Genomic DNA, 14,662 nt, shown 5'->3' on the forward strand with positions numbered 1-14,662 from the left:
TAAGAGAAAGAGCACATTCGATTCTTCAACTCATATTCGGCAACGCAGCGATTCTCACTTCAACTCATTCTTCTTCTCTTCTCCGACTCCTCGAGATGGAAAATCTCCACGCTCCAACGGTACCCTCCGGGGAAACCACTGCCTCTGTCACTAATGGTGATGCGAGGCATCTAAGCTTTGCTGAGTTGCAGCGAAAGAAAGACGACGTTGAGGCCGAACTCAAGGCTCTGGGAGGCGTTCTTGATTCGGTATTTACAACTACTAATGGAAGCAGTTTTCACTATGCTGATGTAATTATAGCATGGAGTAGATATGAACACTTCTATGTTGACAAGTGATGGGTTCCCTCGCGCGGACATCGATGTCGCCCAAAGTATTACTCTTGATGGACACTTCTGTTGCTTGGCCACTAACACATCTAGTTCGAACTACAAGATCTCGCATCATTCGTCTACGAAACGACTATACAGCTTTGATGACTCGTATCGAGAAGTATCTTCACGAGCATTTCGCTAGTCTTGACGAGAACGATGCCGCACCGGTTGCCGGTCAAGCCAACACCCAATCCGTCTTGCCAGACTCGGTTTCCGTACCTTTGGATCCTCCTTTCGCGAAGGTCAACACTGTAGCCGCAGGAAGTCCTGCCGAGAGTGCCGGTCTGAAAGCTGGTGATGAGATTCGTAACTTTGGTTATGTCAATCGGGCCAACCACGACAATCTGAGTAAGGTTGCAGAATGCGTGCAGGGTAATGAAGGAGTAAGTTGCGATTCAGTGACAATCCACGAAAATGCCAACTAACAACACATAGAGCAACGTTTTCATCAAAGTATCACGAGCAGATGGTGTGGCCGAACGACAGGAGTTACGGTTGACTCTGACACCCAGAAAAGATTGGGGTGGTCGTGGCATGTTGGGCTGTCATATTCTTCCTTTGTAAACTCGAAGGGTGATCAGGTCATGGCTACATCGCACATCATGGCAAGCGATACATGATTGTGTACAACGACACAGCAGCAATGGCTGTCATTACTAGAGCGTTATCCGGCACACATAATAGAAACGAGGCCCTCAATCAAAATACAGTTATAAGAACTATGTCACCTTGATAAAGGTTCAAACGGTAAATGAAATCTTGGCTTTTCGTTTGAGGACTTCTACCAATCGCCCTACCTTCGTTGTGCTGAATGTACATTACCACGCAAATGTACCTTAGCAGTTCAAGTGCTCATCTAAGAGACCAAATATCTTAGTTTAGGACTTTATGCTGCCACCCGCCCTTAGGCTATCTATTTTCTATTCTTGGGTAGCTGATGTCTTTTCCCGCGCTATACTTAAAAAGTGGGCTGAATATTACCAGATGGTTAGATCTCAAGTATGTCTCTCAAGATAAGCACGCCAAATGTACCTACTTCCTGAAGAAGATTGGACATGTCGTATCATCCCATTAGCCAGAAGTCAGACAGGCAACCCATTGTTTATTGAATGGTGCCAACTCAGATGGGATGGCCTCAGGACATTAGAAAAGTTAGCCACTAGAGACACAAGAGATGTAAGCCAATTTATGCGATTCAGATCAGACTTGGGCTATTTATCTGTATGCTCAAAAACGCTGAGGCTAAACCTTTGCGTTGCCCGTCAGATAAGACAGTCACAAAGCATGAGTAAATTTGCCTAGGCAACTGTTGAGACATTTGTGTACTTGCCGTGATATACCTATTATGAGAGCCCAAGAACAACGACATATCTAAAAAGACGTGCATGTCAGAGAACCGATGACTAAGTCAACACCCAACAAACTTAATAATAGGCACAAGCAAATTTCACTGACGGTGGATGTCTCCAATGAAAGCTTAAGTTTGGAAACACGGCGATGGTTACCTAGAGCTGCCTAGGGTTTGCCTGGACATGCTGAATAACCCTTTTGATACAAAGTAAGATAGCTCACCCGATCTATGATGTCGGCAGCATGATAACAAAGCAGGTGGGTGACAGAAAACTTGACCATGAAGGCTTAGGGTACCAAAATAAGTAAAAACAAATAGTCTGAAAGTTCACTCTAAATAGCATAATATGACTCGCTAATTTGCTCTTGTGTTTCCGGCGACTAACTTTTCTGGTGCCCCGAGGCAAAGCAAGCCTGTACTGGGATTACCTGGGTGAAGAAAAGTATTAGACCAAGCCAAGAAGCAAGGCCAGGCATGACTAGGCACCACGACGCACAGCCAGCGGAGCAAAAACTAGCGAACAAGAAGACGTAGAGGACCAAATCAACTCAACGATGCCCAATGACAAGAACGGAATCTCGGGCTCAGAGCGGTGACGGTGTCGGGTGTTGATGGCAAGGCCTTGATTAATGAGTGGATCACTGGCAGTCAGCATGAGAATGCGACTTACTGAATGGCCGGCATCACGTGCAGCCTACCCACCAGGCAGGTAGGGGCGACTGAATTTTTCGCTTGAGGTCCTTCCCTGCCCAAAAGTCCCCCGCCGCCTTTCAAAACATCATCCAGGTTGACCTCTTGAAAGTTTGTCAATCAAGATACCCACCAACAAGCAACGCTTTTTTCAGGTATTTAGGATCTAGTTCCCCTCGCCGCTGCTTTACCTTGACGTCCATCCATCTTACTTGATACCCCTCACCCTATCACACCATATTCGAATTGAGCCCTCTTGCGCTCTTGCCGACCGCTCGCTCAACAGAAGCTAACCCAGGCCTCTCAGCACCCCGCTTGTTTACATCTTTCGCACCTGTCGCTACAACACCACAGACACAACCATCAAAATGGCTGAGCAGCAGACCCCTACCTTCAAGCTCGTGCTTGTCGGTGACGGTGGTACCGGAAAGGTGTGTAGGATCCCATGACGCAACATCCTCTTTCGCGATTTTTCTTCGACGACCGCCGAGCTCTACTCCGCCAAGTTGACCCGAATCTTGAGAGACATGAAGCGACCGCCCATCAAAACTGCAACACCGACTGACATTTAATTTTACGATAGACCACCTTCGTCAAGCGCCACTTGACTGGTGAGTTCGAGAAGAAGTACATGGCCACCCTCGGTGTCGAGGTTCACCCTCTTGGCTTCACCACCGTAAGTCTCGCGACCCCACGTTGTGCCTATGCGGGGTACTAATTTCTATCACAGAACTTCGGTCAGATTCAGTTCGATGTCTGGGATACCGCCGGTCAGGAGAAGTTCGGTGGTCTCCGTGACGGTTACTACATCAACGGCCAGTGCGGTATCATCATGTTCGATGTTACCTCCCGTATCACCTACAAGAACGTCCCCAACTGGCACCGTGAGTCGCACCCCGCCATGATAGAATCAGAACTGCGACTAATAACTCCATACAGGTGATCTCGTCCGAGTTTGCGAGAACATCCCCATCGTTCTCTGCGGTAACAAGGTCGATGTTAAGGAGCGCAAGGTCAAGGCCAAGACCATCACTTTCCACCGAAAGAAGAACCTCCAGTACTACGATATCTCCGCCAAGTCTAACTACAACTTCGAGAAGCCCTTCCTCTGGCTCGCCCGCAAGCTTGTCGGCAACCCTCAGCTTGTAAGATTATTTCTCTTGCCCAGTCGAATTCGAAATACTAATCAGTCTACCAGGAGTTCGTTGCTGCTCCCGCTCTGGCTCCCCCCACTGCCCAGGTCGACGAGAAGCTCCTGGAGGAGTACCGCAAGGAGATGGACGAGGCCGCCGCCATGCCTCTGCCTGGTGAGCTTTCCGACGACGATCTGTAAATGACTCGTGCGTTCACGGAATAACTTCGTTGAGGAGGATGCTGCCAAGTGTCCAAGGAACGGTGCATTGGGCAGTGTTTGAGGATGGCACATAGGCAGCCGGAACGATCATTTATGAGTACAGGACGGAAGTCCTGGAGTTTACAGCAGCGTGATTATGGGGCGGCACAAAAGACTGGCCGTCATGCCTCTCTTTGGGGGTTACAAGGGACGGTGTACTGCAAAGAGCAGTGTCTTATTTAGTTTAGCTAGACTTCCTCCACCAAAACAATAAACAGGGCCAAGTTTGCGTGGCTTGGCTAAGACAGCGAACTTTGACCCTTTGATGGATATTTCGTGTTCTTCATTGATGCGGTTTACTATATGATATACAGTGGTGATATAAGACAATGGTAGTAGTGTAAAGTCAAGGGAGATTCACAAATACACATGAGATTGTCTGTAGTAGCATCCAAGATGTTGCCAGGGGTGTTTACGCTGCAGCCACCTCGACTCTCAACGAGGTGTTGTGTTACCTTGGCCTTCCGATTTTGCTGATTTGGTATATTGCAGGTAGCACAATATGATAGGCTCAATTCTTAGTTTTGATTCGATGACTGCCATAGTTCTAATGCATTATGCCGGTCTCTTTTGCGGCGGCCAAAAGGGTAAGGACAGCCATCCTGCAGCTGCAACCCGGTTTGCAAACGAAAAAGAAAAAGAAAAAGAAAAACTTTATCCGGATAGGTGTGCATATATGTATCCGTATTTACTTGGTGAGAGAAATAGAATGGCCTCAGGGTAGCAGAAAAATTGACCGCTGGAAGTGTAAGAGACGAAATTAGCAGTTCACTTTATGCCCCTTGGGATATAGTTCTTAGACTACTTATTTTTATACCCTAAGACTTAGGAGGCTATTTTTTCTGCTACCCAGTAGAATGGCAGTTATGCAGTCGTGTGGTTGGGAATCCGGCCAATCACTTTTGCAAATACATAGTATGTAACATCATACCAATTCGTGTATTTCGATATTAAAAGCCGTCTAAGACAACGGATAAAGTTATGTTGGCTTGTATTCCTATAATTATAATAACACATTTATTATACATTCGATCTGCGCCTTATCGAACACAGGGATCGCCCGAGGTTCTAATGACCTGGCGCTGGAGGCATTGACACGCCAGGCTCATGTAGAACGTATAGTACATCGCTTGTTGAAGGTTGTGCTTGGAAATTCGCCCTTAGGTACGAAGTCAGGCTGGGTGTCACGAGATTTTAGTATATTTACGCAAATGTGATAATGTTCATCTCTGTTCCAGTGTCTCCCGAGCTGACAAGGGGTATCGACGACATGGATCATAGATGTTTCTTCTTACAGTAAATGAGCCCTCGTCAACCTTTGTGTTATTAATGAGCCTACGCTCTGGTATTTTTATCACAACCGAGATAATCGTATAACATAGGCCAATGAGTTTGAGAGCTGTTTATTTTGGTCACAGCATCGTATGGTTTCATGACCTTCGTATAGGTAGGTAGGCAGTTTTGTTAGTAATCGGATTTAACGTCGAGACGGTAGAGCAATAGACTAGGTTTTGACGATCATGCCTTAGTGGTTTGACAATCTGCATGGATGGGTGTCCTCCTCCACTTTGTGCATGCAAAGCGCGTTCGATGTCAATAAGGAAAAAGAAAGACATTTCCAGCTGTTGTTTCTTGTTGATGCAGCAGCCCATACATAATACGTGAGACGCGCTTTTTGAGGACCCATCAAAACAAGATACATACAAATATGGCATGGATGGATGGATGGATCCATAACTTATACGAGACTGGACGTGTAGGCGAATAGGATTCCAGGAGTTATGAAAAGGAACAAAAAAAATAAATCAATTCGAAGATGTTCTTTCTAATCTCGATAATCTAGTCCGGAACACGGACTTTGGTAGGAATGGTATTTAAAAGACTGCGGACCAGGATCTGTGCTCATGGGAGATGGACATTAAGAAAGAGAGAGATTAGATAGGCTTGGCGGTTTATTTATTTGTTTAGACAAAATAAAGTGGCTATTAAAAACAGTGAGATGGATGGATGGATGGATCATGGATGGCGGACATGACACCCCTGCGTATCTGTACTGGCGCATGCAGCCACTTAATGAAACAGGGGTGTCAATTGACCACAAGATGGTCCCCAGGATCGCTAACACCGTTTGTTAATTGATTAGGTACGTTCTAAGCGTGGGGCAAAGGCGGTAGGAGATGATATTTGAGAAACAAGGGAATGGTGCAAGATTTGAGTAAACCATGTGGACTGCTGTTTTGTCTCTTCAAAGTTAGTCAGTAGTCTGATCAACTGGAATAAACTGGAATGAAAAGCTTGCCTCGAGTTAGATCGTGGCCGAATTCATCTGCATGCATGGTTTATGCACCTGGTTGTCTAGCCGCATATATAGTAGAACCGTCGAGCAGGTTTCTGTAAAAACTCTTTCCAACGCTCTATCTGTTCCCCCTTGTGGCTGTGACTGTGACGCATTGCATCTCAGGACAGACATTTAACAAATTGACCATGCTCTAAAGCAGATGAAAAATAGAGTTATGTCTAGTTAATTAGTATAATGTTTAACGCGTTTGTGATTATTTGTTTCTCTGCAAAAGTTGCTAACATACTATAGCGCGTCTTTTGTTATCCAATACTGTTGCGGGGATGCAGAACGAAAGGGGGAAAACATCGCCATGCATCCATCCTTCCATATATGAACCGTAGTAGGCAAAGGGGACCAGTCATCTTTTCCAGAAGATTAAGTCTCTTGAGCAAGACATTTTATATGAAAGCTTAAATGATCATGGAACTAAAGTTAAGTCACGGTGAGACAACGCGCTGGTCAACCGGGGATCAATACCGCGTTTTCGGAAGATACGCCATCCATTAAAATAAAAGAGCAAGGCGGGAAAGCTAAAGCTGCCTAGGTAATCTCCAAAGACGTAATCTAGTAGATCTGAAAGTCGGTAGAGGAGGTTGGTTCAGGTTCGTAGGTTTTTTTTTTGTTGTTTACTGGGATTTTTCCCTGCCAGTGCTAGCAGGTGCCACGAACAGGGGGGCGCGTTTACAAGGTTTACGCGGAGGCACAAGCGCCCAAGACAAATGGGGGACCCAGGAGGGGAAGTGCAGCGCAAGGGCCTTGGAAGGGAACTGAAGGGACGATACCTTCCTAGGATGGGTCGCCTCGTTTTTAGAAGCACGCCCTAACTACACGTCGCTCCTCTCCATCTCGACTCTACTCAAACTCAACGACAACTTCGTTCTCCTTCTTTCTCTTCTTCACTTCTGCATCTGCTCCTTATCAACCAGACCGCTAGGATTCATACTAACCAAACTTCTTTTCTATTATCTTTCTTCTGTACAGTATATCTGTTTACCCTGTTCCTAATATTGTGACCCTTCATCCTCCCGCGAGATAAACGACCACCAGACAAATCGCCTCCTCTCCAATTCTTCATCCAGTAATGTGTCTGCACCATCAATAAGGCCATCCCCATCACCCTTCTCTCCTATCCGCAATCATGGCCGCTCCCAACAACTCCTCCTTTGTCGCCGCTACACCCGACAGACACGCTACATCGGCCCCGAGTCAACACGATATCGCTGTCACGCCCCAGAGCCTCCCTCCTCTGGCAGATGCTACTGGCAATACCAACATGTCCGCACCCGACTCCGAGAAGCATCCCAAGGGAAAGAGAAAACGCACGGTGTATGTTTTACGTCTTTGACAACTTAATTTTCATGGTGGACAAGTATAATCCAAGGAGCTGAGCTAATTTTTGCTTCGGTTGCGTCGTGCAGGGCCAAGGACAAAATGGTTCTCGAAGAGGCGTACAGCAGCAATCCCAAACCCGACAAGCAAGCGCGCCTGGATATCGTTCAGCGCGTGTCCTTGAACGAAAAAGAAGTTCAGGTATGATAACCGCAATCAATGGACGACGTTTGAAACTATCCTATCACGAATTAGCTCTTTACGCGTCTGCCGAATTAATTTTTATGAATGCACGAGATTAATGTCATTACCTTCAGATTTGGTTCCAGAACCGACGACAGAACGACCGCCGCAAGGCACGTCCCCTATCACCACAAGAGGTTGCTGCTCTCCAATTTGGAGGCATGAACGTGATACCTTCCGATCCTATCGTCAACACCGCTACGCCTAGCAGGCCAGAGAAGGCATTCCCAATAACCGACCCTACTGGTTCTCGATATGCGGATCATATCTCTGCACCTCCTCGACCTTTCGACCAGACTCCCTCCATGCCACGAACTCATTCAGATCTCTTAAATAGCACCCCGGTTTCTATCCCCCGGGACCGCGATTATCGCTTTCCCGATGTCACTCCCAACCGTATCGATCCTGCTCTCTCCCACAGTGCTCACGGTGCTTCCCATTCTTTGTCCAGCTCCATCTCTAGTAACGTTGGCTATCTTGCCAACCGTTGGAACTCTGCGCCCGGTTCTTTCTCCACCCCACCCGCTATGAGCCGTAGCGGGGATGATTCCTTCAGGTATGCTATACTTGCCACAACTATCAGCCACTATAACTGACCAATGTAGATTTGATCATTTCCCTCCTTCCTCGTGCACGTCTGAAGGTTCCTCTTATCCACAGAGCCAGTCCAAGGTTCGCCTATCGATGTCTCTAGAAGGCAAGGCCGAGCTAGTCTCCAACCAAGGCTCTCCATCCCGTGAAATGCCTCCTCGACCATCTTCGACCACGCCAAGCCTGCCCCAGGTGCGGCAACGAAGTCTGCAGCGTAGTCATAGCGCGGTCCCATCGATCACACTTCCTCCTATCACGGCGCTTACCAACAGCTTGCCTCCTCCCAGGTTCATGCGAGGTCGGTCTCGTAACGTGCACGCCTGGGAGTCCTGCGCGGACGCAGAGAATCGTGATGAGCTGACAGCCCAGGCCGAGCACGAGTCGAACGGATCGGCGATTGCAGCTATCAATATCCTTCGATCCCTGGGCGGAACTCAGCAGCCAAGCCCCGGTAAGCGCAATGCTCCCATGACGAAACCCCAGCAGCGGCCTCACCAGGCCAAGAAGGCTAGATTGGATTCCACTGGGTCAAGTATCTCACTACTGGAGACGGAACTTGAAGAAATTCGAAAGGCTGATAGGGAGTATGGCAAGGTAAAGGTTTCCATGTTGGTCTCTCCAACAGGCGGTGATTCAGACAAGGAGAACTTGAGCCCTGACGAGGATCATAGCTCCCCTGATCCTTTTCACCGTCGACCTCTGCCGCCTGCCCCTAAGCCCGTTGGCGAGAACTCTCGACGCATTGGTCGGGTTCTCCAGGAGCAGAAAAGCCCAAACCTACTCGCCAACCGCGCGAACACTGCCCCCGCTCGCCCCCGGTCCATTATAAAAGAAGGATTGGAGATTTTCGAGGACACGATGAAGTCAGCTATGCCCTCTAAAGAGAATGAGGTTGAGAAATTCATGCGGGGTTCCGTCAGCCCCAGCAAGAAACCGGACATGGATTGCGTTGCTGGCCTTCTCTCGCTCAGCCAAGGAGCCTGGAGATGAATTAAATAAAAAGAACAAAGAGCTGCATGAGCAGTTTATCAATTTCAAAAGCAAGGGGGTAACCGGATGACAGTTGTACGGTCTGCTTGGCTTATCTTGTGTTCTTTTCTTTCCAGAAACGGAGAAGAGAATCTGTCGTGCACTTACTTGCATGGATTGTATGAGTCTGCGCCCCCAATGTACGTACATATATGTACGATGTTTGTTCATGTCCTGTTCAAGGGTGGCTGGGTACGGGTTCGGTTTTGGGCGCCTGGGAACTGGTGCTTGTAAATATGCTTTGACATTCAACCAATATTGCTGGCTTGGTAAAGCCGGTGGATAGCTCGGCTGCTTGGATGAATGGAAAAGAACAAGAGACACTGTCTCGGAAACATTACAAAGAAATGACTCGATTTACGTGAAACTGTAATACACAACTTGACCAAATTAAATAATAGCATGACTGAGTTGGCCGCCAGGAGTATGAAAGAGGAACGATTACTAGATGGGCCTACTGCCTATACCAGCTGCTGTTACCCAACTAAATTGCTTCCCAGTTATTTGCTGTCGACTATGTTTCCTTAGGTAAATACAGGGTCTAACATATTGTCGCAGCTTTGAAATCTGGCTTAGAGCAAAATCATATTGAGATGCCTCACCTGCAAAGGTTCACTTGGCTTGATCCGGTCCTGGCCATGGCCGCAGTCCTTTGGTGTGAGGTTCAGCGGTGGTATATCTGGCTTATGAAACTTTGAATAAAGACCGCCAGACAACTCTCTGAGATTTGCGTCATCGATGGATACCCTGCATCTTATAAGTGCGTATGGGGAAGTGGACATCTGACCCAACACGCATGTTTTCTCTCGTTCACACATCAGTACCGTCAAAAATGAGGGCTTCTCTAGTGAGCAACAGGAAGGTTAGCCTGGTGCTTCTTTATATACTATAACGATACCGCTGGGGACGGTAAACAGTCAGGAATTAATAGCGATTTTAGAAATTATCTTGCAGCCCTATGAAGCCAAGAGTCATACAACAACATCATGTTAATAATATAGATACCCCATGGGAATATTGTGAATCCAGACATAGGAATTTGCTATGCTTATGGGTGAGGGGTGTAAGCAATAAAGAATGGTAGCCAGATCAATTTACCCCTATTCTACTGTTCTAAACATGCTATTGGTATTATGTTTTCCTATCCAGAGGCGACATAGAGGGTAGGCTGTGTCTGGTGGCAGAAGTTTGAAAAGAGGTATTTCGTCGTTATTCATTATGAACATAACAATAGTACATGATATCTTGTCGAAGCCATAAGTATCAAAACCTCTGGCGTTTTTGCTTTGTAATATGCATTAATCGAATGGGATTCTTCGTAGACCCTGGTTCATTCCCCTCTTCTTCATCTCTTGAGCAGCTGCGATACTGCTGGGAACTTTGATACCACAACAGTCACCCCAACCGGTACCGTCATGGGCTTTGCCAGTGTGATCATGACCCGCATGTGGATCGTCTTCGACATCTGCTTCATCTTCAGCCCCGGTGTCCTCGCTCATACTATCGTCTGCTGGCACCAGTGATCCGAAAAGGAAGTGCTGCATAACAGGGAGCTTGCCCAAGACCTCAGCTATGAACATGCGACGCATGCCTCCGTCAATTTTTGTCCAGGACCTCGCCGATGAGATGTCGTCGAGCATCGGGCTGTGCCATCGTAGACCCTTGACGGTTTTTGTGCTATTGACAAAGCTCACTTGACCCAAGTACATGTAGTCATGGCCGAATTCCTCCAGGGCCAAGTCCTGATGGATAGCTCTTGGTGTGATGTATGGGTGATGCAAGAGTTGTGTGGCACCAAATAGGAAAGGTAGGAATTGGTAGTCATCAAGACCCCAAACGCCATGTGATCCAGCAGGTTCGAGATAATATGTCATCTGAATAACTCGCATAACCTCAAGGTAGCGCACAAACACCCGAAGTACGATGGGCTTAAAGTCGGATTGCTTCAATAGCCCCAGCTGGTAGAGACAGAGGAGCCAGATCATAAAGTTGAGTTCGTGTCCAGATCCATAGTCGATTCGATTCCCGTTGCCGAAAGACTCGCAAAAGTATGTGGAAAGCTCATTGATAGCATCTTCGTTCTGTACACCGATATCACGATGCCAGGCTGCACTGTTCTTTTGCGCAAGGTCGAGAAGACCGCGGAATGCCTTATTGCCGAATCTCGAGCCGCCCTGTTCATCTGGAGGCGATTTTGTCACCAGCTGCTCTGTCTCGTCAAGGATGTGTATAATAGTTTTGATGGGGCCGCTCAAGTCTGCTTCTCGGATTGCCGAGTTGGGAGTATCGATAACGGACTCTGCTAGCCCAAAAACCCAGGCGGTGATGAGTTTACATGTTGACGAGGAGAGGAAGATGTCATGGTCCTTTTTGGATAGAATTCTTCGCGAGGGCGTCTTGAACGTCCAGTTGGAGGAGGTATCCGGTGGCGTGGGAAGAGCGGGCGTTTCGGGGATGGGAGTAGGATTGGAGGGACCAGAGCGTCGCTTTCGAGGTTCGAGCTTTGGCAGTCGATCTTTGAGATTTGGTATCGATGACGATATTGGAGCAGCTGCACCTGGTGATGAGGCGGGCTTAGGGGGAGCTTGTGAAGTCATTTTTATGGATGAGAAGTTATTGTGTTGTTGGTAGGTTGATGCTGGATTGATAATACTAAGAGAGGCTGCATGTCATGAGTTAAGGGTCTATGTGGCTATGATTGGCAGTCACCTCTACGGGTAGCTTCTAGGCCGACCCCACTATCTTCATGACATGGCGAGTAGCAAACCATGGAACTCTGTGAAGAACATTTTTCATTTCTCAAGTGAATTCTAAGAATAATTTCATTCTCTTGTCTCAATACTTATCACACAATCAACTGCATCCTCATTCTCGCTCACTGTAATTGACCGAATCAATTCGATATACCGCCTTTCACAGCGTGGGGCTAAAACTCAAGGGACCTCCATAGGAAAATTTCCCTTCCCAGCCTTACAAGACAAACAGAACCTAGTCGTTTCAACACCAAACAAGACGATACAATGGCTCCTTTTACTGAACCAACGGCGGATATTTCTCACCTTGCCAAGTCCGACGGCTCTGCAACATTCTCATACGGAGGATATGCCGTGATAGCCGCAGTCAATGGCCCCGTCGAGGCCCAGAGACGAGACGAGAATGCCTTCGAGGCTCTGGTGGACGTCATTGTCCGTCCCGCCGCTGGCGTAGGAGGTGCGTAACATTTTCCGTTACAGATGGTATCAGATCCTCATACTAACTCGTGTCGCACACAACAGGTACCCGTGAAAGGCAGCTTGAGTCCATCATGCAAGCCGCGTTGAGGCAACTTATCCCTGTGAGAGACTATCCTCGATCTGTGATCCAGATCACTCTTCAGGTGGCCGAGACACCTGAAAACGCATACGTCAATGCAAAAATCGTTCAAGCGCAATTGGTAGGATGAGATGCCTCACGATTGAGCTAGGATTGGACTGACCTTTGTCACAGAACCTCCCTATCATTCCTGCGCTTCTTCATTCAGCTATCCTAGGACTTCTCAGCGCCGCCATTCCTCTCAAGACTATCGGCGCAGCAACTCTGCTTGCTGTCCCTGAGGAGGAGGGCAAGGATATCATCGTCGATCCAAGCGCCGTAGATATCAACCACGCCAAGTCAGTTCACGCCCTGGCATTCACTTCTCACGACGAGTTACTCTTGTCGGAGAGCGAGGGTGCGTTCACGCCCGATGAGTGGACCAAGGTTCTTCAACTCGGACAACGTATATGCTGTGAGCATCAGAAACCTGGGTTAGATACAGCCATGTCCGGCGACGACATCGATTCCCCAAGCATGAGACAGTTCATCCGCTCTGCTATGGAAGCCAAAGTGGCGGAGGACCTCTACTGGAAATGACGCGCCAGCGCAAACTGCATGACAACCCGCTCGTTATCTCCAACATGTATCTACAGCCAAGATGAGCATCAAACCCTCGCCTATGTGATGTAGGCGCCCAGCCATACCAACGTGGTCAATCTCAGCGTAAGCCTCCCTCCCTCCTAGTGGATACCGGAAAAGTTGGCCTTTGAGCTTTAGGCTACAAAAATAAACAAGCTAAGAACGGAGCCTAAATTGCATAAACTGACTCACTAATTTTGTCTCTGATGGCTCCAGTGGCCAACTTTGAGGGCTATCTCGACGGGGTTTTGAGGCCAGCTTGAAATCCTGAGAAGAGGGTCAAACCCTGCATCGTCAAATTGGCTTTTTTGTTTCCCATTATTCAAACCGCCAAGCATAGTTTGTTCCTTTCAAGCCTCTCGGGACCTTGGTGATCCGGGCTATTATCGGATAGGGTGCCAATATATCAGCTCCTCAGTGGACGAGACGACGAGACTCACGGGCTGGCTGCGTTTCACCATAGCATCAGAAACCGTGTTGGCAGTCTCAGGGCGATTTTTGAGGATTGGACGAGTTAGCGAAAGAGACTAGATACCAATGAAACATGAAAGAATATCGAGATAAACCATTTTTTTCTTTCTTTCTAGACCGAGTTCCCAAGCTGGAAGGTTGGTTGGTTGGTTTGTGAGTTTAACGCGGTGAGAATCTTGATGCCTTTGCCTCTCCGTGTTTCTTACAAGGGGGTGATAAAACTGGGGTTGCATTAAGATACGAGCATGCACGGTAACAAGAGAAATGCTACACTGGACTCTTGTCAGCGTATTTTACACATACGAAAAGGGCATTTTGAGTGAATATTTCCGACTTGGTATCCAATGCTTAGTATAGATCTCCACGTTCCCGCCCGAACCGAAACATGAGTTGAAAAAAGCTGTGTAGGGAGGATATTGAGACGGTGACAGCTTGCCACGCGCGTGGATCGCCACCTAGTATTGGTCAGTTTTATTTTATTTCAGCTATAGTTGAGAAATAGTTTTGTGATAACTATCCTTGATGCCAATACTGTTGGTATCACCATCGCTAAGAGGATCACCAGCTGAAGCAATATTGTCAGGCTCGGGTCCTGAGGTCTTTGTGCTACAAGTACCTAGACAAAGTAAAGTCAAGACGATGACAAAAGTTAAAACGGGATGAATCAAAATCCCAAACAGTTGATGATTTGCATATTGGTTGAATCATGAATTTCCTCTCTTTCTCATGCCGTAGGGAGACCTAGGAAACTTACAGCCGCATTGAAAAGAAAAGAAAGCATTGAACTAATAAACTGGGGAAATCTACAATATCCCGAAGGCCGTTAAAAAGCTAATGTCCACTTGACAACTTTATTAGGGTCCACTTCCTGGCGTAAATTCTTTGAAGAATAATATGGGAGGTCTTCTAATCGTCTA

General features: G+C 47.4%; 5 protein-coding genes across 5 annotated transcripts; 4 read left to right on the plus strand and 1 right to left on the minus strand.

Annotated features, from left to right (window-relative positions):
- Positions 1 to 95: 95 nt before the first annotated feature.
- On the plus strand, positions 96 to 938 carry EDB82DRAFT_521440 (uncharacterized protein; the record flags this gene model as incomplete). The annotated part of the gene is made up of 4 exons (XM_025729066.1): positions 96 to 248; positions 301 to 373; positions 423 to 757; positions 810 to 938. The coding sequence occupies 4 exons, from the start codon at positions 96 to 98 to the stop codon at positions 936 to 938; spliced, it is 690 nt and encodes a 229-aa protein (XP_025588574.1).
- Positions 939 to 2,480: 1,542 nt separating this feature from the next.
- EDB82DRAFT_490269 (ras family-domain-containing protein) lies at positions 2,481 to 4,078 on the plus strand. Its single transcript, XM_025729055.2, has 6 exons — positions 2,481 to 2,570; positions 2,723 to 2,846; positions 2,999 to 3,091; positions 3,146 to 3,299; positions 3,355 to 3,560; positions 3,614 to 4,078. Exons 2-6 carry the CDS (start codon positions 2,784 to 2,786, stop codon positions 3,746 to 3,748), a joined length of 651 nt encoding a protein of 216 aa, XP_025588573.1. The 5' UTR covers positions 2,481 to 2,570; positions 2,723 to 2,783; the 3' UTR covers positions 3,749 to 4,078.
- A 2,884-nt stretch (positions 4,079 to 6,962) lies between these two features.
- Positions 6,963 to 9,754, plus strand: EDB82DRAFT_490279 (uncharacterized protein). The gene is made up of 4 exons (XM_025729044.2): positions 6,963 to 7,475; positions 7,568 to 7,679; positions 7,796 to 8,277; positions 8,327 to 9,754. Exons 1-4 carry the CDS (start codon positions 7,288 to 7,290, stop codon positions 9,300 to 9,302), a joined length of 1,758 nt encoding a protein of 585 aa, XP_025588572.1. The 5' UTR covers positions 6,963 to 7,287; the 3' UTR covers positions 9,303 to 9,754.
- Positions 9,755 to 10,436: 682 nt separating this feature from the next.
- On the minus strand, positions 10,437 to 12,291 carry EDB82DRAFT_84427 (rotamase PTPA-2). Its single transcript, XM_025729033.2, has one exon. The coding sequence runs from the start codon at positions 11,936 to 11,938 to the stop codon at positions 10,640 to 10,642; it is 1,299 nt and encodes a 432-aa protein (XP_025588571.1). The 5' UTR covers positions 11,939 to 12,291; the 3' UTR covers positions 10,437 to 10,639.
- On the plus strand, positions 12,151 to 13,544 carry EDB82DRAFT_84422 (uncharacterized protein). The gene is made up of 4 exons (XM_025729022.2): positions 12,151 to 12,551; positions 12,617 to 12,774; positions 12,828 to 13,358; positions 13,413 to 13,544. The coding sequence occupies exons 1-3, from the start codon at positions 12,362 to 12,364 to the stop codon at positions 13,230 to 13,232; spliced, it is 753 nt and encodes a 250-aa protein (XP_025588570.1). The 5' UTR covers positions 12,151 to 12,361; the 3' UTR covers positions 13,233 to 13,358; positions 13,413 to 13,544.
- The last annotated feature ends 1,118 nt before the right edge of the window (positions 13,545 to 14,662 follow it).

The sequence above is a fragment of the Fusarium venenatum genome (assembly GCF_020744135.1).
Source record: "Fusarium venenatum strain MPI-CAGE-CH-0201 chromosome Unknown EDB82scaffold_1, whole genome shotgun sequence".
Lineage (NCBI taxonomy): Eukaryota > Fungi > Ascomycota > Sordariomycetes > Hypocreales > Nectriaceae > Fusarium > Fusarium venenatum.